Source organism: Schizosaccharomyces cryophilus, assembly GCF_000004155.1.
Source record: "Schizosaccharomyces cryophilus OY26 unplaced genomic scaffold supercont4.4, whole genome shotgun sequence".
Classification (NCBI taxonomy): domain Eukaryota; kingdom Fungi; phylum Ascomycota; class Schizosaccharomycetes; order Schizosaccharomycetales; family Schizosaccharomycetaceae; genus Schizosaccharomyces; species Schizosaccharomyces cryophilus.
This window is the reverse complement of record NW_013185627.1, coordinates 1,100,432-1,123,354: the sequence shown is the minus strand read 5'-3', so window position 1 is coordinate 1,123,354 and position 22,923 is coordinate 1,100,432. Positions and strand designations below refer to the sequence as shown.

General features: G+C 38.3%; 12 protein-coding genes across 12 annotated transcripts; 5 read left to right on the top strand and 7 right to left on the bottom strand.

The window, feature by feature from the left end:
* Positions 1 to 1,464: 1,464 nt before the first annotated feature.
* Positions 1,465 to 2,281, top strand: SPOG_02713 (transcriptional regulator Pcc1). The gene is made up of 2 exons (XM_013168654.1): positions 1,465 to 1,797; positions 1,872 to 2,281. The coding sequence occupies exons 1-2, from the start codon at positions 1,775 to 1,777 to the stop codon at positions 2,104 to 2,106; spliced, it is 258 nt and encodes an 85-aa protein (XP_013024108.1). The 5' UTR covers positions 1,465 to 1,774; the 3' UTR covers positions 2,107 to 2,281.
* On the bottom strand, positions 2,123 to 3,506 carry SPOG_02712 (uncharacterized protein). The gene is made up of 2 exons (XM_013168653.1): positions 3,381 to 3,506; positions 2,123 to 3,329 (listed from the first exon to the last, which is right to left on the bottom strand). The coding sequence occupies exons 1-2, from the start codon at positions 3,439 to 3,441 to the stop codon at positions 2,374 to 2,376; spliced, it is 1,017 nt and encodes a 338-aa protein (XP_013024107.1). The 5' UTR covers positions 3,442 to 3,506; the 3' UTR covers positions 2,123 to 2,373.
* Positions 3,507 to 3,607: 101 nt separating this feature from the next.
* Positions 3,608 to 6,331, bottom strand: SPOG_02711 (mRNA cleavage and polyadenylation specificity factor complex subunit Pta1). The gene is made up of 3 exons (XM_013168652.1): positions 4,256 to 6,331; positions 4,131 to 4,204; positions 3,608 to 4,089 (listed from the first exon to the last, which is right to left on the bottom strand). The coding sequence occupies exons 1-3, from the start codon at positions 6,235 to 6,237 to the stop codon at positions 3,950 to 3,952; spliced, it is 2,196 nt and encodes a 731-aa protein (XP_013024106.1). The 5' UTR covers positions 6,238 to 6,331; the 3' UTR covers positions 3,608 to 3,949.
* A 166-nt stretch (positions 6,332 to 6,497) lies between these two features.
* SPOG_02710 (TFIIH regulator) lies at positions 6,498 to 10,456 on the top strand. Its single transcript, XM_013168651.1, has 9 exons — positions 6,498 to 6,944; positions 6,998 to 7,087; positions 7,139 to 7,201; positions 7,248 to 7,380; positions 7,423 to 7,517; positions 7,563 to 7,705; positions 7,757 to 7,860; positions 7,903 to 10,203; positions 10,258 to 10,456. The coding sequence occupies exons 1-9, from the start codon at positions 6,857 to 6,859 to the stop codon at positions 10,304 to 10,306; spliced, it is 3,066 nt and encodes a 1,021-aa protein (XP_013024105.1). The 5' UTR covers positions 6,498 to 6,856; the 3' UTR covers positions 10,307 to 10,456.
* On the bottom strand, positions 10,345 to 11,268 carry SPOG_02709 (uncharacterized protein; the record flags this gene model as incomplete). Its single annotated transcript, XM_013168650.1, has 1 exon — positions 10,345 to 11,268. The coding sequence occupies one exon, from the start codon at positions 11,266 to 11,268 to the stop codon at positions 10,345 to 10,347; it is 924 nt and encodes a 307-aa protein (XP_013024104.1).
* A 239-nt stretch (positions 11,269 to 11,507) lies between these two features.
* SPOG_02708 (signal peptidase subunit Spc2) lies at positions 11,508 to 12,023 on the bottom strand (the record flags this gene model as incomplete). Its single annotated transcript, XM_013168649.1, has 1 exon — positions 11,508 to 12,023. The coding sequence occupies one exon, from the start codon at positions 12,021 to 12,023 to the stop codon at positions 11,508 to 11,510; it is 516 nt and encodes a 171-aa protein (XP_013024103.1).
* Positions 12,024 to 12,844: 821 nt separating this feature from the next.
* On the top strand, positions 12,845 to 14,544 carry SPOG_02707 (S-adenosylmethionine-dependent methyltransferase). Its single transcript, XM_013168648.1, has one exon. It carries the CDS (start codon positions 12,881 to 12,883, stop codon positions 13,886 to 13,888), a length of 1,008 nt encoding a protein of 335 aa, XP_013024102.1. The 5' UTR covers positions 12,845 to 12,880; the 3' UTR covers positions 13,889 to 14,544.
* Positions 14,545 to 14,604: 60 nt separating this feature from the next.
* On the top strand, positions 14,605 to 16,440 carry SPOG_02706 (SWI/SNF and RSC complex subunit Arp9). The gene has a single exon (XM_013168647.1). It carries the CDS (start codon positions 14,661 to 14,663, stop codon positions 16,263 to 16,265), a length of 1,605 nt encoding a protein of 534 aa, XP_013024101.1. The 5' UTR covers positions 14,605 to 14,660; the 3' UTR covers positions 16,266 to 16,440.
* Positions 16,299 to 16,961, bottom strand: SPOG_02705 (40S ribosomal protein S15). The gene has a single exon (XM_013168646.1). The coding sequence runs from the start codon at positions 16,932 to 16,934 to the stop codon at positions 16,470 to 16,472; it is 465 nt and encodes a 154-aa protein (XP_013024100.1). The 5' UTR covers positions 16,935 to 16,961; the 3' UTR covers positions 16,299 to 16,469.
* Positions 16,962 to 17,026: 65 nt separating this feature from the next.
* Positions 17,027 to 17,637, top strand: SPOG_02704 (ribosomal protein rpa6). Its single transcript, XM_013168645.1, has 2 exons — positions 17,027 to 17,419; positions 17,526 to 17,637. The coding sequence occupies exons 1-2, from the start codon at positions 17,114 to 17,116 to the stop codon at positions 17,547 to 17,549; spliced, it is 330 nt and encodes a 109-aa protein (XP_013024099.1). The 5' UTR covers positions 17,027 to 17,113; the 3' UTR covers positions 17,550 to 17,637.
* Positions 17,638 to 17,940: 303 nt separating this feature from the next.
* SPOG_02703 (DNAJC9 family DNAJ domain-containing protein) lies at positions 17,941 to 18,825 on the bottom strand (the record flags this gene model as incomplete). The annotated part of the gene is made up of 2 exons (XM_013168644.1): positions 17,941 to 18,738; positions 18,799 to 18,825. The coding sequence occupies 2 exons, from the start codon at positions 18,823 to 18,825 to the stop codon at positions 17,941 to 17,943; spliced, it is 825 nt and encodes a 274-aa protein (XP_013024098.1).
* A 345-nt stretch (positions 18,826 to 19,170) lies between these two features.
* SPOG_02702 (P-type proton ATPase Pma1) lies at positions 19,171 to 22,906 on the bottom strand. Its single transcript, XM_013168643.1, has one exon. It carries the CDS (start codon positions 22,186 to 22,188, stop codon positions 19,420 to 19,422), a length of 2,769 nt encoding a protein of 922 aa, XP_013024097.1. The 5' UTR covers positions 22,189 to 22,906; the 3' UTR covers positions 19,171 to 19,419.
* Between the last annotated feature and the right edge of the window lie 17 nt (positions 22,907 to 22,923).

The window sequence follows — 22,923 nt, the reverse complement described above, 5'->3', positions numbered from 1 at the left end:
ATGGGGGTTGTAAACAAATCTTTTTTCTCGGTCGTTACAAATACAGTCAATAAAAATGAGGATTTCAGAAGTTTCTAATAAACCAGTTTAAATAAAAATAAAAGAAAATATAATTTTACCGTTCACAAAGCATTCCTGTAGTAACAACCAAGTAACAGTTTTTTATGTTTGATGCTTGGGTTCTACAGGAATGCTTTGTGAACGGTAAAATTCTCTATATCAGACGGACAGCTATTCAATGTATCTTATGGAAGCATATTCGTATATACAACTTGGCTAATTTCAAAACAATATGCTTGTATTTTCGGGATACATTGAACAGTTCCCTCAGTCTTTATTTTAGTAACATAAATATTGGGTGATCTATTGTTTACAAACGCAACGCAACAACATCCCTATTACATACAGGAACCTGCTTCGAGTGCGTTAACTACAGGGTTAGGGTTTATTTGAACATAAATAGACGGAAAAAACTTTTTGTTTCCCATCCTTCCACATTCAAGTGAAGTATGATGATATTTCGTGTATAACCTGAAAAGCCATCCCAGTTTTCTCTATGAGAAAACTGCATGGAAGGATACCTGATTGCGATGCCGGGCACGACCTTGTTACGTTTTTCTGGCATCTTTGAAAATCTGATCTTTTGTCTTGTATGTGGAAAATGAGTGAGTGTAGTTTCTTGCGTTCTTTCGCTTTATAGTATAATCGTTGAAATTTAGTAATGGAATTCTTGAAAGCAACGAAATGCATGCATGAAAGTAAAGAGTAGAAAGCAAGGGTAGGAAATTCGTGTCGCGTAGTTACAGTTTCTTTAAACTGTTTGTTTACGCGACTGTAAACAAACACACGCGTAGATTTAAAGTAAATATTCTATGGTATGATTGATGGTCTTGCTTGGGTCTAATTTAACCCCGTATTTCTTTTGTTTAGCATTCCAATTTTCTCTCAATTCTTGTGTATTGATCATCTATGAATGGATTCTGAGTTGGTAATGACAATTTCTTGTTTCTACATTTTTCACTTGTTTCAACCGACATAAAACACTTACGAAAAGTTTGTGTAACGTATAGCGACGACTGGTTTTTTCATTTTATCGATTTTTATTTATTGATTTCAGCCTTATTTCTTTCAAAAGAATATATTTCAAACCAAATTCTACCTACAAACTAGTATATGTTAGTATTTGTACAAGGAAGCAAAAAGATGAAATAGTACAATCAGGAAAAGAATTTTCAGCAATATTGTTCAGGCAATGTAGATAAGAATTTTTCAAACATCATTTTGTACTACATTTAACGTTACAAAACTTACCAAAAGAGACTGATGTCTTTTCTCATCTCCACCTAAATTTATGCTTTGGTAACGTATAGGTAGGCGCGACGGTAGTATATATACGATGCCTCCGGGTACAATGTTACCTAGTTTTCGTATTGGAAAAATTCATCATTTTTGACAGAAGAGAAAAAAGAGACTCTTGAAATCGGATAGAGATTTATCATTTTAAGCTGGTTGTGCAATTTCCTTCATTCGTCTGGTAGTTTTTATTAAATTCTGTTCATTTTCTTTCTGTGCTTTTCAGCGTTAAAATCTACTTAGTCGAGTATACCAAGGGCCGACCTTGGACGAAAAACGATCATATTATTGGAAAAGAGACACTTGGATTACTTTTGTGGTTTACCATTTGTTTGTTTTTATTTTTTCTTTTCTGGAAAACGACTGAAAAATAGTATTCTTTGGACTAGTCGAAAATACATTGAAAATCTTCTATTGGAATATGAATTCTCTTCCTCATAAAGTGTAAGACTTCAGAGCTATTTAAGAAACTATTTTCTATTAAGAAAACAACTTGCTTCTAACAAACCATTGTCTAGTGAAGTACGAGTTCCTTTTCCCTCAGAGCAAGATGCTAAGTTGTGTATGCAGGTGCTAGCACCTGATCGTGAGCTTAAAGAAGATCAAGTTGCTAGAACACTTTATCTAGAAGGAAATTATCTAGTGGCCAAATATTTCTGCTCTTCAGCTAGAATGACCAGAGTCACCCTAAACACGTTTTTCGAAAATTTGCACTTGGTTGTTGATTCTATGAATGAACTATGTTCTTTGTAATGACGAAACAAAAAGGATAAAATACGCTGCTGAAATTGTCAAGAAAATTTTATATAAATTTAACTTTGATGTTGTCTTCGAGTTACGATGCAATATTTCAGGTAAAATAATTGTATAATCAAAAGCGTTTAGTGGGTATTCATTATAATCAATTAATATACAGAGAAAAAGAAGGAAATTTTTTGTAGAAATAAAGTATAGAGTCATAAAAAGATCGTTTAAGCACACACCTTTCACAATTCTTTCCCAGAAACATGTACATTTCTTTTATGACTCCGTGATAGAGAAAGACTGATCATAGTTTGATTCAGAGATAGAATCCATACCGGTCGTGTCTGTTACAAGACTTGAGTTCAAATTTGCAAACTCTTCATCGTCCATCTCAAGGCTCTGTTGCATTTCGCTCAACTGGTTATGGGTGCTTTCTATGCGATCCAACTGAACGTCCAAGTTGGAACATAACTGGCCAAGATAGTTTTCAATAAAGCCTGAATAAACATGGGCGTCATTTTTTGCTTTTTCCAACGAATGTGCTATCTTTTCCTTTTCACCACTGCTATTTGTCATGGAATCTCTCAATGGCTTTTCTACTTGCTTGGTTTCTTCCAATTGCCTTAAAACAGTTGCTTCCACTCCTTGTAACGTTTCATTTAGCTCATTCACTTTTTCACCAACCAGCGGATCCTTCTTCAAATTCTCTGAAGCGATTTTGTCATAATTATCCTCCAAATCTTTCTGTAAGCTTTTATAAGTTTCGGTTTCCCCCTGAGCTGCCTTCATCTGGTTTTGAAGTGTTTGAATCTCCTCTTTCAAAACTTCTTTCTCCTCGTGCAGTTTCGAGATCTGTAGTTCAAAATCTCTGTGCATCTTTTGATCTTCTTTCATCGTACGCTGCTTTCGATTCACCATACTGGCGACCGATGTTTCTTGCATCTTTAGTGATTCTAGCAAGTTCAATAAATTCAGCTTCTTGGACTCCAGTTCCTTCTTTCTTCGTTTTTGAACATTCAGTTGTGATTTCACTTCATCCGTCTGTACCTTTAAGTGATCAATTTCATTCTGCATAGCCGCTATCATCTGTCCAGATGATGCTTTTCTCGTAGTACTTCCCTTCATGTCAGAAGGTCTGTTTCTAGGAATTCCTCTTTTTCCTATACTATCAGAAAGATTTTCCAATGTATTTGCCATATCTTGCAACTCTTTGACGTTCTCTTTTCCATGTTCTTTCGCGTTAATTCTTCTGTTCATTCCATATGTGCCAAACGCGCCCTTACCTATTTCATCTTGTGTTTCCTGAATTTCGATTTCAACCTTTCCTGCACTTTGAAGACTCATAGAAGCTGATTATACTTAATAACAAATCCAGTGATTTCTTGGTTTCAACTGAAGTTGCTTTTCTTAGACCTCACATTCTAACTTGTTTAACGATTCGTTCAGGCTCATACTGCGTTAACTTATGAAACCATATCAGATGTACAAGATTCAAAAAATAAGACTTATAGCTAGACTGTTCATTATTAACTAAAGCTAGTTACAACGTGTAAAAGTATGGAAGTGTGTGCTCTCATATGAACTGATGGTTTCAGGAACCCGTTGACGCAGGTTCGCAATAGAGTAATTAGCACGTATGGAAACCCCGACTGTTACAATCTAAAAAGCTGCATAAAAAGTTATTTCAACACTATTCATTGTAAGAGCTCTCGACGTATTATGTACAACAACAACATAAATAGCATGATACTAAGAAAAAAAACTTAAAAGGATATCAATCCACAAAAATGATATAACTTATATATACGGCATTAACCTTCCAACGCATTATCCGAACGATTGCTAATTTTTATTAAGCGCCAACTTCCTCTGAGGTTTTCGATTCCCCGTCTGCAGGTTGCGAATTAGACTGAGACAATTCTTCGGATGCTGATTTGACAAAACCAGGTCGCCATCGTTCCAACAAAGTTTGCGCAGATTTGCGAACATCATCTGATCATTATTAGTTGAAAACATCGGAATAATTTGCTTACCATTTTCCCACCACATTTTTTGTAACAGATCCAAGCATTGGTTTCTCGCCGGTAATCGAAATTTAATCAGATATCTAACATATTAGCATGATTAGAATAACTAGAATAAGCAGACAAGCACTTACTGTAAAGTCATAAAACCAAGTTTCGACTTGTCAGGGTCGAGACATATAAACTTTATCTTTTCAATCATAGCATCTGTAAGCTCAGGCAATTCTGACAGAAAAATCATAAACACTTTGTCTTTCATTTCAAGATAAGGAAGTACGCTATCGATTACACGTAAAGCCCATCTTTCATATTGTGGCCCTTCCCATTTGACAAAGCTGTCTTCATTCGTATCATTCTCCATCATAAGACGGTCATTATACCATTCCTCCGAAAGCCAATTCAGTGTTAAATTGGTGCAAGCTCTCCAGTTCGAAGCTATATATGTGAATAATTGTCCTCGCACGAAGGAAGACAAAGTAAATGAGCTCTGTCCTTGCTGTTCGTCAGAGTTAACAGGTTGATAATTACTCAAGCCACGAGTACACAACCTGGGAAGTAGAAGAGACCAATGATGTTTATCCCAAACAGTATTATCTACATTCTCTAATGTAAGATTTTGCAAATTTGAAGAAGAAACAATAGTTCTTTCAAACTGAGATGAATAGTCAAAAAGACGTGACAAGGAACTGTGGAAGTACTCTAAAATTGCCATAGGTGAGAGGGTTTCCGGAGTTGGTAGTTCAAAGGTATCTATATTGACAGCCGAAGGAGTGACACCTTCAAATCTAGCCGCTTCCCGCTCGACGCTTGCATTAATTGTCTGAACATCAACCTCAGGAGGCTCATAGTCATCATCTTCTTCTTCGTCAACTTCTTGATCCAACCCCAACGTCTCAGGCTCAGATAAAGAACGAACTCGCTCACGAAGCATATTAATTTGTTGATGAAAGTAATCATTATCTAGTTGACGAAGACAAGCCAGTACGATCTCTGTAACGACTTCTACTGGAATTGCCGTCACATCAAAACTAGCCAATGGATTCGTGGCTGCTTGTGAAGCAAAGATATTGACTAAAGGGTTGTTTAAAGCGGCATTATCTTCTTCAAGAGCACGAGGCTGTATCCTGTCCATTAAACTCTGCACTGCAGTAGACTTAGCACGTTTTGAAGATATGAAATCTGGTACCGGAGCTTGTCGCTTCTTTGCATGCTCTTCTGTTTTACTTTGATAGATTTGACCAGAAAGATATGCATGTATTTTTTCTATAAGCGAAGAAGAGATTCCAGCATTTTTAACTAAATGAAGTAAAGTTATTCTCAAGTTTTTTTCAATACAACGACGGGCAAGCTTGTCCAATGTACCGGGCTCTTCACTAGTTTCTTTGGGACTAGGTAAATGAAACTCCAACAGGCTTTCAACAATGAAAGGACCGAGCTCCTTTCTTCTTTTTGAGATTACTGGAAGCACGTTGAGCACACTCGTAATAAAAAGAGGGCTTGGTGCCTTAGACGAAAACACGGTAAACAGTTTTTGAAGAAGGTCGAAAGATTCCTGCTTCAAAGAAGTAGGATTCAAAAATGGGTGATTTGTAGGGACCTTGGAAAGTGATACATCAGACTTTGTAACTAAACGAGGATCTCGAATGCCGGATGACTGAGCTAGAATGACGGAAGAGATAAATTTAACACATGCAATTTTTAGATGATTGGTAGAAGAATCGAATAGGGAAAATATTTCCTGCTTTACTTTTGATATTGCTTCCCAAGAATGAGTGTCGTCCGGGAATATGCAACAGTGAAAGAAAACGAGTGGATACAGTGTACAAGAGCATAAGATTATGTCCTTTTTCACATCTTTATTATCAAAAGAAAGAAGAGTATTTATTGTCTCCAAGCAAGCGACAGCCAATTCAACTTTTTGATCAAAGTCGACCTTTTTACTAGAAAACCCAAACCATAAAAAACTCGACATCCATTTTTTATACCTGTAATCAGAATAGTTTGCAACAGAAAGAATGTTTTTTACAATTTCGGGAAAAAGGCTTTCATCCTCCTTGACAATGTCGCGAGCTTGATTAAGACGCGCTATATGCTCATCTGCCTCTGGCTGTTCCATACCAATTTAAGAGAGAGACCTTGATATCTTATTTAATTAAATATCGCTTTTATGGTTCAGAAATGTAACAATACTGCCAATCTTTGCATCCTCCTTTATTTGTGCTGGTTTAACTCTTTCAGTCCAAATTCACCTAGTTTTCCAAATAGCGATGCGCTATGCAGCTCTAACCAACTTAACGGGAGTCAAGGATGGAATATGAAAGTTTAAATAAATGGATCATTTTTTCTTCATTCATTTAAAAAATAAAAAATAAAAAAGCAAAAAGCAAAAGAATGATAAAAAGCAACTTTTTTAGTTTAGAGATCATTCATATATGAGCTGTGCTCGCTTAGATAAAAAGGTTATTTAGCTCGTTTGCTCAATCTATGGATTCATCCAAATTCCTCATACATTCTTACCAACAACTTTGTAGGCCAATTTTGGTTCATTTCATTTACAAAGTTGCTTTCGCAATTTTCTTTCATAAATATATTTTGTTTAAAAAAGAAAAGCTTAATCACTAGGTTTTGTGGACTTTGGAATTACGAAGTGAAAAATATTTATAGGTCTAGCATTTTGCCTACACATTTGGAATCTGGATTTGGATTCTAGCTAAGATTTCTTAAAAATTATCATAATGAATAGTAGCTTAGTTGCTTCATACCTGTTTACAGTGGATAAAAATGAGAGTGAAGCAAAGGACATTGTAAACCATATCATAAAAGGTATTGCGAATATAAAGTTAGAAAACGACTGTTACTAATTCCTTAATTTATAGATATTATTGATGAAAAAATTGGAATTGTTGATGTCGTTACTTCAATTGGTGACTATTTGACTAATACGAATGTTTCGATGCGAGGAAAAGGTAAGTTTAGCCAAATTCAGTTAAGCTTGAATTTATACTAACCTTGTTTAGCTTTGCTTTTACTTTCTCAGGTCTTGGAAGGATTGCCAAAAGACCGATTGCCTGTAAAGCATGGTAAGTAATGATAGTGAAGGAGAGTTATGTTAACTTAACCCTCTAGTATCTGTATTGCTTCAATTTTATCTTAATCGTTTGGACGATGAAGTTACCTTAATGGAAAATTCACTAGGAATTGTTGCTTTACTTCACATGGACAACTTTCCATCCCCCAAAGCTGTGGATGTTTGCTACTGGTATGGATTGAGATTATCAATAAAATTAACTAACGCTTTTAGTTATTTTGATGCAACTGATATGCCTAAATATTCGCAAAAAACTCGATATAGTATCTTGAAAATCTTTGATACAATTATCGACGAATACCTTTTTGGTAAGTGAAAAATTATTTTCAAAGTTTGTTATTTAACCAATTCAGATATTTCACCAAATACTAAAGATGCTTTCTTTGCAGGCATATGTACAACTTTTGCAGGGGAAAAGGATCCAAGAAATCTATTTTTAGTTTTCTCTATGCTGCAAAAAATATTGAAACGATTCCCTATAGGTGGCTTTGAGAAGGTAAATTGCATTTTTTCTACTGATATGATGATGTTTACTAATATCAATTAGCAATTCTTTGACATTACTTATTGCTACTTCCCCATTACATTCCGAGCTCCTCCTGACGCACAAGGTTTAACAATAACCACCGATGATTTGAAAGAACAGTTGAAGTACGGAAACCTGTTTTTTATATAGAAGCTGACATTTTTTAGGAACACCTTAGTTGCAACCGATGCTTTTTCAAAGTTACTTCTTCCTGAGTTATTCAAGAAACTAAAAGCTTCTGCTGTACGCGTTAAAATTGATGCGCTTAACATTTTTGTTCAGGTCTGCCAGAATTGGCATCCAACTTCTTATTTATGGAGCTGCACTGAGTATTGGGAATCCATAAAGCAAGAGATCTTGGAATCCACTGATACAACATTGCAGAATACCGCGTTGAGTGCGTTGAATCTTCTGACGAAAAATTTGTATAAGGAAAACGGGTTATCCTCAAACTTCACCAACTTTGTTGGTGTTCTTTTAACTCAGTCCTTTGAATATTTTTCTAAAGATTACACTGTAAAAGTTGCCTCTTCTATTGGTGCTGTTTTCGCTGCAATTGCTTCTGTTTCCTTGGAGAGTTTCAATTACTGTTGTGAGAAATATTTACCGTACATCTTAGAATTGCCTATAGAGTCCGAATCTCTCGAAAAGAGACACGGAATGTTAGTTTTTCTGAATTATGTGTTTAAATGTGACGCTTTGTTGTACGGGAAATGGAGAAGTCAAAATTCTGTAGACTGCCCCAATTCTTTGTTACCACATAAAAACAAGTGGTTGAGTTTCATGTCCGGATCTTTAATGGGTGTTGCAAAGGATGAAGTAAGTTTGCGAACTTCCGCAGTCGATGTGTTGTATACTCTTTCTACCGTAAAGGGATATTTGGACATGAACGAACTCACGATGATTGTTCAATTTTTGGTTGAGTTGGCCTTTGACTTAGATGATCCTTTAAGAAAAAGCGCTACTGATAAACTGAAAGACATTGGTTTATATAAGCCTGACATTATTTTGTTGGTGGTTTTTCCTCATGCTTTTTCTTTATTTCCTGAGATATCATCTAAAATCAGCTCCGCCGAAGATGCTACATTCAAACAGTCGCTTCACATATTGATAACCCTATCTGAAGAAAAGAGTTTATTCAAAACTTTAGTTATTAGATTGGTTGAAGCCTTGAAAGACCAACTTAACGTGGCTAAACATGACTCTCAATATGCCAGCATCGTACTTCAAACTCTTTGTCTAGCTTTTCGAAATCGAAATATTGAAAAGAGAGAAGACGTCCCTTCTTACTTAGATCATTTGGTACCTTGGTTGTATACTACTAGTTTTAAGTATGCTCCTATTTCAGTTTTCAGCATCAAAGATCTGACTAGTGTTTCACAAATTATCAACGAAATTGTACGGGTTTGTCCCTTGAAAAATCAGATAAGCTTCTCCGAGGAACTTTATAAACTTTATTTTACTAGTGAGGAATCTAGTCTAATACAAGACGATGTGCAAGTGAGACAGCTTTCAGCTACGTTCTGCCTTGCAAAGCCCATGTCTGATCAGAAGTATGCAGGATTAGTATTGCTCCTTCAGGGAGGTATGAATGGTCTTCAAAGATCAGTTCCTGTCGTTAAAGACTTGCATGAAACGTTACTGAATTCGTGTATTGAGATGGTAGAACAAGCCACTATTCCAGCTGTCATGTTATCGGCTTTGCGCTTATTATCTTCACTTTTGAACAAATGCAGTAAGGATGAAGATATCAATACCTATCTGCAAACACCGGCTATTACATCTCTGTACGGAAAAGCACAATCCAAAGACAAAGGGCAATCTCACGCAGCGTTGCAAATTCTATCCTGGCTTGCGAAGGCTTTGGTTTCTAGAAAGCTTCAATCTGCTAGTAATATAGTCAATTACTTACTGGAATGCTTGCATTTGGAAGATGCTGCATCAGTTGTAAATGCGTTTGCTGTTATCATCAAAGATGATCCAATCTTGAACAAAACAAATTATTACGTTGAGAGAATTCTTTATAAGCAAAAATTTTACGCGGAACTGATGCCTAAACTCTTAGAAGCCATACCTAAAGTTACATCCAAGGAAAAGCCTTTCTATTTAATGGTGTTATCGATTGTCATAGGTAATGTACCTAAAGATATTGTTATTCCTGATATGCCTACTGTATTACCTCTACTCCTACAATGTTTAGTACTTGCAGATAGTGGCGTACAGTATTCTGCCCTTAATGTTATTATGACTGCCATTAAGGAAATACCTTCCTTAATTTCTGACTATATGAACTCTTTAATCCCACCTTTGCTAGCTATCCCTAAAGACCTCAACAATCCAGCCGCCGTTCGATTACTTGCTTTGAAATGTTTAGGTTTGCTACCAGAACTGGTTTCTCCTATTCATATACAACCATTCAAAGCGAAAGTAATTCGTGAATTGGTACCATGCCTTGATGACATTAAACGGTAAGTTTTCCTGTTATATATGAATGTACTTGAAGTTACTAACTACTATACTAGTGTTGTGAGAACGGAAGCAAGTCGAACCAGACATAAATGGTATACATAGGAAACATATTTTTATATATCTATATTTGAAAATATCCTTTAAATAAAATACTTTTTTGGCCAAGGAAGGGATAAAGCTTCGTTTATAATATCAAGGAAATCTTCCCTAAAGCCCGAATCTTGTCGAATCAAATGATGTTTTACAATTGGATCATCATTAAGCCATTCGTAAAACACTGTACTAGGGCATGCTTCCCATTCAGCTTGCATAGACACAATTGTACGTAGTAGAAGCTCCAAAGTTGATGGAGAGTAGGATGACCAGTTTGACTGAACTTGTGATTGTAGTACAGAGCACCAATTCGGAACCAAGCTCTCAGTAACTTTTGAATACTTCGAAAGGTAAGGATGTAATGATTCCAAGAGAATAGCAATTCTACCAAGAAGTAGCTCACGAATACTTTTAGGTACATCGGTGTTTGACGTTTGAAGCCAAGTGGAATATAAGTCAGAAATGGTATCTATGCCAGAGTTCTGGACAAAGGCTTGTGCTGACCATGCGGAAGCTACAGCTTTACTAAGCAAGAATAGCTTTTTTAGTACAACCGATAAAGATGGCTCATATTTTAAGGACTGTATGAACAAAGGCATGAGATTAGCTTCGGCGGACAATTCATGAACAGCAAGATTATTGCCAAAGGCAGAAGCAAAGACACTAGAAGCCAAAGATCGAGTTGATTCTGGACTTGTAAAGTTATTCATATAGTTTAGTAGATGATCTCTTAAACCCGGTTTTAACACTTCCTGGCCAAGAGAATAGTCATGAGAAAGATCTCGTAATGTCTCAAGAGATGAATTTATGTCTTGGTTATTTTCTGTCTCAGAAAGAGAGGCAACACACTGCTGAAATAACTGACCATCCGAGACAGTCCCTTTGTTGTTGTAACAAGTACTAAGCTGAAACGAAGAAGAGAAAAGAAACAAGAAAAAGAGCACATGAGTGAATGCCGTTGGAACCAACATGATCAAAGCTGTGTTAAAAAACGATAAAGGTAGAAAAAGGTAGAAATAATGAATGCAAATTTCTGGATATGTAATAGAAGAAATCTCGCAAGTGTTAAAGAGAGAATGAATTTGCAAAGAATACAAGTAGAGTAAAAGAAATGAAACTCAGGGGAAGCTAGCTATTAAAGCAAGCACGAAAGTAGAGCTAGCGGCTCAAATTTTATTTCAAATAAAAAAAGCTCTCCGGTACGAATATATTACTCGTTTTCAATATAAGATTTGTAGAAGCTCGAAATTTGTTTTGAAAAAGCGTCTTGGGATATTTGTCCTTCTTCGTCAAATATGTCGGCAACTGATATAGAAAGCTTATGAGCTATTGGAACAGTTTTTTTGTTTCTTTTTACCCTTATTGTCAAATCTAAATGAGGATTTGGTTTCAAGGGAAGGGTAGTCTCTGCGTCGATTGATATTTTTTGGTCAGGACTTGTACCCGTATAAATTCGGTTTCCCTTCACAAAGGATATCCACCAAGTTAAAAGCCCGGAAAAGGCAAAGTAGACTAGTAAAAGACTCAAAAGATGCTCCTTTAACTTTGAGAAATCATGGAGTTGCTCCAAGCCAAATGCAATCGCAGCGGGAATGACACAGCCGAAACCAAAGAGAAATCGAATATTATCAACAAAGTAAGACTGCTTATATCCTTTTTGATTAAAGAAATCAACAAAAGCAGTGTCAAAATTGGATTCAAATTCCTGAATGTTGTATTTAGACATATTTTCTTAAGAGCTACTAGGCAGGGAAAAGAAGCGAAACAGGTTGCAGGATCCTAGACATGGTCACCTATTGGGATCTATTTTGGTCTTTGTATTAGAAAGAAAAATAAGAATTCTCTCTTTACAAATTGAGATATGATTTCCGTTAAGGAGTTCTGAGCATTGGCTCTATAAAAACTGGGACATGACCATCCTTACATGAAGTCTATGATTTGGCTTCTTCAGTTATCTTAAGGATTGTTTTTTGGAACGTGGATCAATCTAGGAAGACAATTCAGGTCCCCTTCTCCGACGACTCAAATGTTGTCCTTCAAGCTGAAAAGAAAAAGAACGTGAATGCAGAGTAGTTTCGGACTTGTTCACTTTTCATCGTGTTTTTCTTGTTTTCTGTTCCATAAAGGGATACACGAAAGGCTATGCTTTTTAGAATGTGTCTACATAAATGGTTTTTCTACATATTTGCATGCAAAGCCAACAAGTGGAACGTTTTTAAGCAGGACATTCAAAAATGCGGTTTATCAAAAGAAATAGATTCAAGGTAGTGTACTCTTACTTTATCCTAAGGAATCTAGTGTTCTTCCTTTCAAAATACAAATTTTACTCTTCGTTGAAAACCCCCTTTCAAAGAGAACAATTGCTCGCTTCCATCCATCTGCAAGAGACAAAAGATCATTGGAACAGCCAGTCCCTTTTTAGACTAGCCGTCTTCTTGTCCTTTCAAGTTTAAATTTCTTTTTTCATTTTGTTTGTTACTGAGACGAAACGCGCTGCGCAATTCGCTCAAGCAATCCTTACCAATGTCTTTGGCGTGTTCCAAGGACTGGGGAATCCAAGGAATTTATGAGAAAACAGTGAAAATGCAGGCAGAAGGGTTCACATTTGGCTTTTATGATGAACCAAAGCCACAGGAACTGCAGGGAGAACAAAACAAAGATCCTGCACCTGTCCCTATTGAATCTGTTTCACTTGGTCGTATGCTGAAATATATTCCATCCAAGCTGTCGTATGCGTGTGTCCATGGGCTACCTTATAAGCTAGTTCAAAGAGAATTATGGGACGTGAAAATGCAATTAATGGAGAATGACTCGCTGGAATCGACGCCTATAGAACTGAAATTGCTGGACAGTGCAAACGACTTGGTGCCCAAGGTGTATGAAGGAGGTTTCAAGACATGGGAGTGCAGTATTGATTTATGCCATGAAATAAAAAAGCTCAATATCTTGGGTCGAAACTTGACTAGGGTTTTGGAACTTGGTTGTGGAAGTGCCTTGCCAATCTTGACTTGTTTTCAAGAGCTTTACCAACGACGTGAACCGAGCACTTTAATTTTCCAAGACTACAACATTGATGTCTTGCGTTATATAACATTGCCAAACTTGTTGTTAAATTGGTACTTCAATACACAGGAGCATGATTCATCTCAAGAACACGGCACAATCAACGTGTCTGAGAGTTTACTCCAAGAATTCAGCGATGATTTTGCCCGTAACAGCATTACTTGCGAGTTTTTGTCGGGGCCTTGGGGCTCGGAAATGCAAAGTATCATTCAACAGTCCTACGGTGATCAGTACTTTTCTCTGATCTTGGCTTCTGAAACCATATACTCTATTTCTTCCTTGGAACCTTTTATTTACATGCTACTAGAAAACACTAGGAATATCTCCCTTATCGCTGGCAAAGATTTATACTTTGGTGTTGGAGGCAGTGTTTTGGAGTTTTATCATCGATTACAGAATGTTGTCTCTTCAGCGGATTCTTTAAAAACAGTAAAGTCGTCCGTCAATAATGTTGGAAGATCTATAGTATATTGGGAACGAGCTTCCGCTGCTGAATCTTCTACGGAACCATCTTCATCGAGAAATTGAACAGACTTCTTTTCTTTAGAATCCTTAGTTACCCGATCTCCGTTGCAACCCTCCTATAAAGTTTTATTTGATTATCATTAGTTGTTGTTTCTTGCGTTTTCCTTCTCTCTTTTCTGCCTATGTATATATATATATATATTATATGCAAGTAGAGAACGCTATTATGTTTCTAAGAAAGAGAGAAGACGCGGCTTGACAAACTTCTTTTACTATTCCTCTTAGAACAATTTTGCTTTGTAAATTACCTTGTTACAAGTTTGCACTGACATGCCATTATTCGTTCATCCTGATGTCTAGGGTGTGTGATTTTAAAGTTATTCTCTTCTCTTTTAATTCAAGCTGGTCTCTGCTTGTTTGTGTCTGGCATGTTTCTGCCTTTGTAAATTAGATTGGTCTTTTTCCTACTGAGATCACGAGGCTTCGTGACTGGAAACTTTTCCAATATGAAAGAAAAAAAAGGGATAATAATATTGAATCGTCTTTTATTTGATTAGTGCTCCATTTTTGGTTAATAAATGCCATGACTTGTGTAAGTTGAAGCGTTTTATGGAAGCAAAGTCGAAAAGCTTGTCAAGACGCCTATTTCCTATTTATTTTTCCATGTTTGTTTTTGTTTTTATTAGTAATATTTGATACAAATTCATTTTCACCTACAAATTCGTCTATTGCTACTCAAACTACATAATTTTCTTTCCTAAGTTCCACTGTACTACTACTAACACTAGGAAGTAGTCCAAAACACAGCTACGGGGGAATCTGCACTCATAAAGTCATGCCTTCCTTTCGCGATGACCATATCATTGTAATACAAGTAGGTTCTTTATATCATCGCGCTGTTCTTGGGCTTGCTGAATCATTAGGACCACCAACAATTCGCGTGAGGACCAGAGTTGGAAAGAATGAAAAAGGAGAATATATGTTCAGCAATAAAAAAGAGAACGGATTAAAACAAGAGAAGACTCCAAAAGAAGAGGATTCAAAGCAAAACGAAATTCTGGAAAAGCCAGCAGAATTACAGGATCAAGACTCGTCGACTGCTAACGATGCGGCAGAAGCAGATACTCAGAAGGAAGAATTTAGTGCCTCTTTTCAATCTGACTGTAACGTTGAAGATTGGGAACCTCTTCCAAATGAGATTCAACCCATACAAAAAGGATATGTCGTTGATTGGGACGCATTGAGAGCATTCTGGAAGCACCTCTATTCTACTATTCTCAGTAAGTCAGTGGAGTCTTTTTCGCAATATCCTGTATGCTTATTAATACCAACTTATTGGTCCTTTTACGATCGGGAGCTTGCTACTCAATTCTTTTTTGAAGAGCTACATGTGCCAGCATTTACAATTGGTTATGAGTCATTGATGGGATTATACGCCATTGGTGTTTTGCATGGGCTTGTAATTGACGTTGGTTATGAAAAGACAGATATCACTCCTATTTTGGACGGCCAGATTCTTTTTTCTGCGACACAGCAAATTCCGTTAGGTGGAAGAAACATGACTTTACACCTGCAAAAGCTAATGTTAGAATCTCTGCCTACACTCCAAGCAACAGGAAAGCATGTTGATCAAGAGCACATTACCGAGTTGCTTGCGGAACAAGTTAAGTGTAGCGAGATCACTCAAGTTTTGCGGGAGGAGCAAGATGCATCTAAAGAAAAAACAAAGCGAGAGGAGGAATTCAATACAAGCAAAGATGAAGAAGGCGTCGAAGACATTGGGAAAATTGTGGCTACCGGTCAAACAAGAGCATATCTTGCTCGGAAAGAAGAAGAGCGGAAGGGAAATTCTTCTCAAAGAAAAATTCCCGAGAATAGTGAAGTCGAGTTTCAAACTATAAACCTCTCACCGATTGGAGATTGCATAATCGGTAGGGAACGTTTCAAAGCATGTCAGGAACTCTTCCACCGTCCTTCAAACCACAGCGTCAGTCTGCCGGAAGCAATTTATCTGACAATTAAACACAACAGCGTCGATTATAATCGTCGAAATGATTTATGGGAGAATATTATCGTAATGGGTTGTGGATCTCGCATTCGCGGGTTTCGGGAAGCCCTCGTTCAGCAATTACAATTTAGATTTCAATTAACAGGAAAGCTCGAGCCATATTATGTAGCCCAAGGTACAGACTCTATTATCGGTATGACTACGAATCCTCCTACACCCTATCCGCCGCTCATTAATCCCTGCAAAACATTACCGGATTATTTTCCTTCCTGGAAACCAGATGCCAGCACGAATGCTATGTTTGAAGAATTGGCATTCTTGGGAGGTAGTATTGTCGCGAAGACGTCTTTTAATGAGTCTGTTGCCTCACATTATGTTACGTTTGATGAATATGTTCAGAATGGACCTACTGAAATACATAGTAAGCAATGATTCATTAGTTATAGAATTGAGATGAATATGGATTTTTAGAAGAGTTGGCATCCAAAATTTACATACAAAGGAGTAGCATTCTACGGCCGTTTTTCGGACTGTTACGAGTACATCGTGACCGCGTAAATATATATCGAACTTAAGTTACAATGCTTAACATGAAATCAAATATTGCCATTAGAGAAATATATATTTCAAACAAATCTACTTCAAGGGGATGAAGCGAGAGCTGTGAGTAGCACCAATACCAGGGCGACCGTGTCTGGTAGGCTTGTAGGAGATGGAGAATTCACCCAAATAATGACCGATCATTTCAGGACGGATTTCAACTTGGTTGAAAAGCTTACCGTTGTAGATACCAACAAGAGAGCCTACCATCTCAGGAAGGATGATCATGCTACGCAAGTGGGTCTTGACAACGGCAGGCTTCTCGTTGACAGGAGCCTCAGCCTTAGCCTTACGAAGCTTCTTGATGAAGCGAGAAGCACCGGCTCCAAGACCACGGAGCATGCGGCGGCGAAGACGAGCAGGGAACAATTCCACCAATTCCTCAGCGGAAAGGTCCAAGAGCTTCTCGAGTTCAACGCCACGATAGGCAAAGGTGCGGAAGGTTCTTCTCTTCCTTAATTCAGCAGCACGTACGGCTTCCTCGTAATTTTCCTCTGCCATGGTGTTTGATCCAGGTGAATGGTAACTGGTACTCGTTATTTTCCTCACAACCAAAACTTTTGTGACTGCCTTTTTCGTAAACAAAAAAACAGTCACGAGAGTCAAACATGGAAAAGTAGTTAGCTGCAAGACTCGCTACAACAACGCGCCGTCAACCGCATACAAAATACAAAAGGAAAATGAAGTATCTTGCTGCTTACCTCCTCTTGACCGTTGGCGGAAAGAACGCTCCCTCTGCCTCTGATATCGAAAATGTCCTCACTACCGTTGGTGTTGAGGTTGAATCCCAACGTGTTGATTCTTTGCTCAAGGAACTTGAAGGCAAGAACTTGGAAGAGTTGATTGCTGCCGGTAACGAGAAGCTCGCAACTGTTCCTTCTGGTGGTGCTGCAGCTGCTCCTGCTGCTGCTGCCGCCGGCGCTGCTCCTGCTACTGAAGAAGCCAAGAAGGAAGAAGCCAAGGAAGAGGAAGAATCTGATGAAGACGTAAGTTTACACAATATTTTTTTGCCTTTAGAGTTTCCACTAATGATGGATGCCATGCAAAGAACAATGATATCAAAGAGAACACATATGCTAACAGTATGTTTAGATGGGCTTTGGTTTGTTCGACTAAGAATGTCAATAAAATTCTATCTTTATTGTATTGTTGATAAAAAGAATCCTTTTGAGTGTAAGATTCAATCCTGTAAACATTAGTACCAGTTAGTGTATAATTACTTTTTCTCATAAGTAAGTTAGGTACACTTCACTGTGGCCGGCTACAGCATGCAGTAGATCAATAAACAACATTATTATTAGAAAATGATTTAATATCGTAAAAACAGAAGGCTTTAGGTGATTTGATTGATTACATAGGAAGAATGCTTTCTCTCCATGTTCGTTTTAAAGGAATGAGACATTTTTGGTATTTCTGCAAACATTAAAGAATGGTTCTAATATTTTCATGCGCAAAAATATTTTGAGGAACACAGTTTAGTTTTGCTTCAGAAAGGCATTCCTAAGATTTACTTTTCCTTCTCGACCTTTTTGGATTTGGATTTCGACTTGGACTGTGATTTCGGTTCTCCATATTTGTTTTCCAATGCGGTTATCATGTCGTCCATCCGATTCTTCTGTCGAGAACGAATGAGAGCTCCTAAAGCCTCTTCGCCGCTTTCGTCGGTCTTTTTACGCTTATTGAGTTTCTCATCAAGTCCCAGTTCTTTTGCCAACTCTTCAGCTTCTTGAGCCTCCTTCTCAGATGCACGAACGCGCTTCTTGCGAGCTTTTTCATTCGGCTTGTAGCGTTTATATTTAGGAACGATTCCTTGGGAAATTGCTTCGTCAATCATGCTTCTAAAGCGTTCTTCATCGCTTATTTCGCTACACATAACCTCCTCCAAAATGCCGTCCATCGATCCTTTCCGGCGTTTATAAGCCTCCAAAACGTCTTTCTTTTCTTCTTCTGAGTTTTGATAGGATGCTTTGAACTCGGTCAATGCATCTCCAGATACGACGCCGCTATACATTTCATCAAGCCATTCCTTCCAATCAAATTCCAAACCGTCCTCACTCAAATTTATAGAGCCTGTAGTATCAAAGTGTTTTCGTTTCTTTTCATCATTTAACACGCCATAAGCAAGTGCTACTTTATCGAATTCTGTTCTCGCAGATTTCTTCTTCTCTTCATCCCGGATTCGGTCTGGGTGAAACTGTAGTGCCTTTTTACGATATGCTCGTCGAATCTCTTCGTTCTTCGCATTTTTTTGAACTCCCAAAACCTCATAGGGGTCCATATCCATGGTCAATAAAATAAGATGGTTCTAGTCAAAATTTGCGCGATCTACAATTGATCCCAAACTGCATTCCACTTACAAATATACGGCGAAACCACATTTGTCAATATACATGTTTGCTCCAATCGATATTTTTATATGTCACAACTAAAACAAGTGAAAAAAAAAAGCCAATGTCGCTGTTACTGAAAAATTTAACAACAAATCAGGATAACTTGCTATTAACAAATACGATGCTCTACCAACAAACTACAACACTTACAATATTATCTTCATTGTCAATTAAAAGGGACGTCGACTAGATATCACTGTAGAAATTAATTCACATTCATTAGGCTTCTTCATGCCACAGTTGAATAGTTTAAGCGAAAACAATCCACTTGGCTTTAGGACTTAAGTATAATACACACTTTCTGATTAAACAAGTTGGGCATTATAATACACCGACCGAAAAATATACTTGCAGACACCAAAATGAATTAAATTGTTTTTATATTCACTAGCTTATAAACAATTATTCTTCGTATATTCATTTAGATATCAAATATCGAATTAAATCAGATATATTTTCACTAATCGAACGGACAATTCATGTTCCGTTAACAAAACCAAGGCATATTGAAATTAATAAAACACTCTCTATATATATATTAGGGGATGAAAGAACAGAACGTTTAATATAAACAATAATTATGTTAGAACGTTGGCTTATACATCGCCCTTCTCATGGTGAGTAGAAGTGCGTTGCAAGGCAACAACAAGGTCTTCGATAGAGCGCTTGTCTCTGCTTTCACGAGGCTTACCGTTCATCCAGCGGTCGAAAGTACTAGACTCGGACAAGATGTAGTAGAATCCAGCCATGATACAGAAGACACCGAAGGAGTAAATCCAGATACGGAGAACAGCAACGATGGAGGTTTGGTGACCACCCTTGAACCAACCGAAGATACAGAAGATGGTAGAGAGAATGTCGACAATCAACACAGCACCAGACAATTGCCAAGAAGGAATAGAAGACCAGAAAGGACCATTGCAACGAGTAATGAAAATCAACCAGTTCTCAGTAAGGGAGATCTCAAGGAACAAAACTTCGTCTTGAACACCAAAGTTTTGGACAATACCACGGTTTTGACCTTGAGCAATCATGGTAGTGTTGGTAATCCAGGTACCAATAGCCAAAACAATACCGACGACAGTAGAAAGACCCCACAGACGAGGTAAGTTCCACTTAACGGGTCTCATAGAGAAAGGAGCATTGTCATAAGCAATAGCCAAAGTAGCAACATCAGCGAAAATAGCAATGAAGACAATCAATTCCAAGTTAAGCAAACGGTTTTGGATGATAATCCAGAGACCCAAGAAAATTTCCAAGTGAAGAGACAAAGCAATACGATAGACAACGTAAGAGTACATACGGTGGAAAATTTGACGAGAAGTCTTGAGGGCATCAATGATAGCAGAAAGACCAGGAGCCAAAAAGACAATATCAGCAGCAGAGCGAGCAGCATCGGTAGCACCTTCGACGGCAATACCAGTGTCGGCCTTCTTCAAGGAAGGAGCATCGTTGACACCGTCACCAGTCATAGCAACCAAGTAACCACGTTGTTGAAGGATATCGACGACAGCGAACTTGTGTTGAGGGAAGACTTCACCGAAACCGTCAGCAGCCTCAACAAAGTCGTAGACTTCAGAACCAGGCATGTTACCACCACCAGTAATACCAAGACGTTCAGCGTTGTAGATGTTAGTGCCCATACCCAATTGGCGAGCGGTTTCCTTACCAATATCGACAGCGTCACCAGTAAGCATCTTGACGCGGAGGCCCAAACGCTTTGCTTCAGAAATAGTACGGCCAGTGTCATCACGAGGAGGATCGGAGCAGGGCATGATACCCATGATCTGCCATTCTTCGTCATCAAACTTACGAGCAACACCCAAAGAACGATAACCACGAGAGGCCAAATCACCAACCTTCTCCTTGTAAGCAGATAAGATGTCTTCTTGGATGGGATGAGCTTCCTCAACCATCTTCAAAATCCAGAGAGGAGCACCCTTGGCACAAACGCAGCGTCTGCCTTCAGGAGATTCGACATAAGCAGTAACCTTTTTAGAGACGGGATCAAATGGTTGGAATTGAATGACCTTGTACTTAGAGAGAGCAGACTTGGGACCGGGATAGTTCTTCAAAGCCTTCAAGAAGGACTTGTCAATGGGATCCAAACCCTTGCGCTTACGAGAGGCAGCCAAACAAGCAGTCAAAACTAATTCATCACCACTAACACCGGAGACAGTGAAGGGTTCACCGAGAGAGAGCTTGTTCTTCGTAAGGGTACCAGTCTTATCAGAGCAGAGAACTTCGACACCAGCAAGGGATTCGATAGCAGAAAGCTTCTGGACGATAGCTCTCTTCTGAGCCAAATAAGCAGCACCGACAGCCATAGTGGTGGTAACGACGGCGGGAAGACCAACGGGGACACCAATAATGGTAATGGCAAGTGTGTATTCCAAAAGACGAGCGATACGAACAGAGCGATAGAAAGCAGCAGTGTAGATACAGAATAGAGTGAACAAGACGAGGACCAAAAGAACAGTACCAATACCGTTAAGAACTTCAGTAAAGTGACCAGTACCACCAGAAGCGGCGTTGACCAAAGCAGCAGCACGACCGACGAAAGTAGAGTCACCAGTGTGAGTAACAACCATGAAACCTTCACCACGCTTAACACCAGATGAAGCGTAGGTGGGGTCACCGTGACCCTTTTCGACAGCAAGAGATTCACCAGTAATAGCGGATTGGTCAACTTGAAGATGGACATCCTCAGAGACAATACGGCCATCAGCACAAAGAATAGTACCTTCATCCATATGGAGGATATCACCGGGGACAACTTGGTTAGCTTCAACTTCTTGGACGTGGCCATCACGGACAACGACGGCCTTCAAAGCAAGAGACTTCTTCAACTCATCAACAATGGAACCAGCTTGATATTCTTGAACGAAACCAACGACAGCGTTAAGCATAAGAAGGGCACAAATGACACCAAAATCGACCCAGTCACGAAGACCAGCTGCAAGAGCGGCGGCAGCTTCCATGACGAATTGAATTGGACCGACGAAGAACATGATGAACTTAAGAACAGGGTTCTCAGACTCTTCCTTCATTTGGTTAAGACCATACTTCTTACGGCGCTCTTCAACTTCACTGGTGGACAAACCAGTCTTGATATCAGTTTGAAGAAGTTCCTCAGGTACAGGCTTGGCTTCACCAGCTGCAGTTTCGTCCGTTTCTTCTTCTTCATCGTGAACATCCTCAGAAAAGAGTTCTTCGATCAATTCATCGATGTTCTCATCGGGCTCTTCATCTCCTTCCGAAGGTTCAGAAGGAGCAGCCTGTTGGTGGGTAGGTTGTTCTTGCTCTTGAGGCATTTGCTTTTCAGCATCTTGGTATTCACCAACGTTAGAGACGTGGTCAGCCATTATGAACGAATGTTACAGGATACAGATGCAAAGTATTGCAGCACAAAGATCCAAAAAGAAAGTTATTAGAAATCCAAATTTAAGAAACTTCTATACAAAGAAGGTTTCAACAATTAGAGTTTAAGGGATATATTTAGGGGAATTGAAACAAACGAAAAACGAAAAACAGAAAGACGAACGTTTTCGAATTAGAACAAGAGCGTAAGCTCAAAAATTATCTCGAAAAACGAACGGGTATTTTGGGAATCAAATGATTGGTATCCAAATATATAGGATTCAGAAATCGCAACAGTGACAACACAGAAGCAAAATCAGAAAGAAAGCCCTAAAAAGATAGTTTCACACTAAAATGCTTGAAGCAAATCCGTGAGAAAATATAAGGGAAGGATTAAAAGAAAAATTAGTTGATTCTAAGCCTTGTAAAACCCGTTCTGAAGTACGCACAAACGAACAACGGAGAATAGGTAAAGTTTTGGAATCTGGAGAGAATCAAAACAATAGGTAGATGAAAGTTAAGAAAAAAGGGAAGAAAACGACAATGTCAACTTGACAGAGAAAGAATTATCTTTTTCTAACAGTTGAAACACAGAAGTTCTCAAGCACAAAGGTTGTTGTGTTTCTTTTTCTTCTAACAGTAGTTAGCGAATTCACTAAGCTATGTTAAGTATAGTGTTCCAAAACTTTCGGGCTTGAAAGGAACTTGGGAGCGTAGGGGAGGTGGAGCCTACTTATACC

What these genes read in the sequence shown, in the direction of transcription:
- SPOG_02713 (XM_013168654.1), top strand. Translation starts at nt 1,775, where the DNA reads ATGAATTCTCTTCCTCATAAAGT. An exon ending in AATTCTCTTCCTCATAAAGT is followed by an intron (nt 1,798 to 1,871) that starts GTAAGACTTCAG and finishes ACCATTGTCTAG; the next exon opens with TGAAGTACGAGTTCCTTTTC.
- SPOG_02712 (XM_013168653.1), bottom strand. Translation starts at nt 3,441, where the DNA reads ATGAGTCTTCAAAGTGCAGGAAAGGTTGAAATCGAAATTCAGGAAACA. An exon ending in GGAAACACAAGATGAAATAG is followed by an intron (nt 3,330 to 3,380) that starts GTAAGGGCGCGT and finishes TTAACGCGAAAG; the next exon opens with AACATGGAAAAGAGAACGTC.
- SPOG_02711 (XM_013168652.1), bottom strand. Translation starts at nt 6,237, where the DNA reads ATGGAACAGCCAGAGGCAGATGAGCATATAGCGCGTCTTAATCAAGCT. An exon ending in CTTGGTTTTATGACTTTACA is followed by an intron (nt 4,205 to 4,255) that starts GTAAGTGCTTGT and finishes CTAATATGTTAG; the next exon opens with ATATCTGATTAAATTTCGAT. An exon ending in AAAAATGTGGTGGGAAAATG is followed by an intron (nt 4,090 to 4,130) that starts GTAAGCAAATTA and finishes AATAATGATCAG; the next exon opens with ATGATGTTCGCAAATCTGCG.
- SPOG_02710 (XM_013168651.1), top strand. Translation starts at nt 6,857, where the DNA reads ATGAATAGTAGCTTAGTTGCTTCATACCTGTTTACAGTGGATAAAAAT. An exon ending in CCGATTGCCTGTAAAGCATG is followed by an intron (nt 7,202 to 7,247) that starts GTAAGTAATGAT and finishes TTAACCCTCTAG; the next exon opens with TATCTGTATTGCTTCAATTT. An exon ending in GATTTGAAAGAACAGTTGAA is followed by an intron (nt 7,861 to 7,902) that starts GTACGGAAACCT and finishes GACATTTTTTAG; the next exon opens with GAACACCTTAGTTGCAACCG.
- SPOG_02707 (XM_013168648.1), top strand. Translation starts at nt 12,881, where the DNA reads ATGCAGGCAGAAGGGTTCACATTTGGCTTTTATGATGAACCAAAGCCA.
- SPOG_02706 (XM_013168647.1), top strand. Translation starts at nt 14,661, where the DNA reads ATGCCTTCCTTTCGCGATGACCATATCATTGTAATACAAGTAGGTTCT.
- SPOG_02705 (XM_013168646.1), bottom strand. Translation starts at nt 16,934, where the DNA reads ATGGCAGAGGAAAATTACGAGGAAGCCGTACGTGCTGCTGAATTAAGG.
- SPOG_02704 (XM_013168645.1), top strand. Translation starts at nt 17,114, where the DNA reads ATGAAGTATCTTGCTGCTTACCTCCTCTTGACCGTTGGCGGAAAGAAC. An exon ending in AGGAAGAATCTGATGAAGAC is followed by an intron (nt 17,420 to 17,525) that starts GTAAGTTTACAC and finishes CAGTATGTTTAG; the next exon opens with ATGGGCTTTGGTTTGTTCGA.
- SPOG_02702 (XM_013168643.1), bottom strand. Translation starts at nt 22,188, where the DNA reads ATGGCTGACCACGTCTCTAACGTTGGTGAATACCAAGATGCTGAAAAG.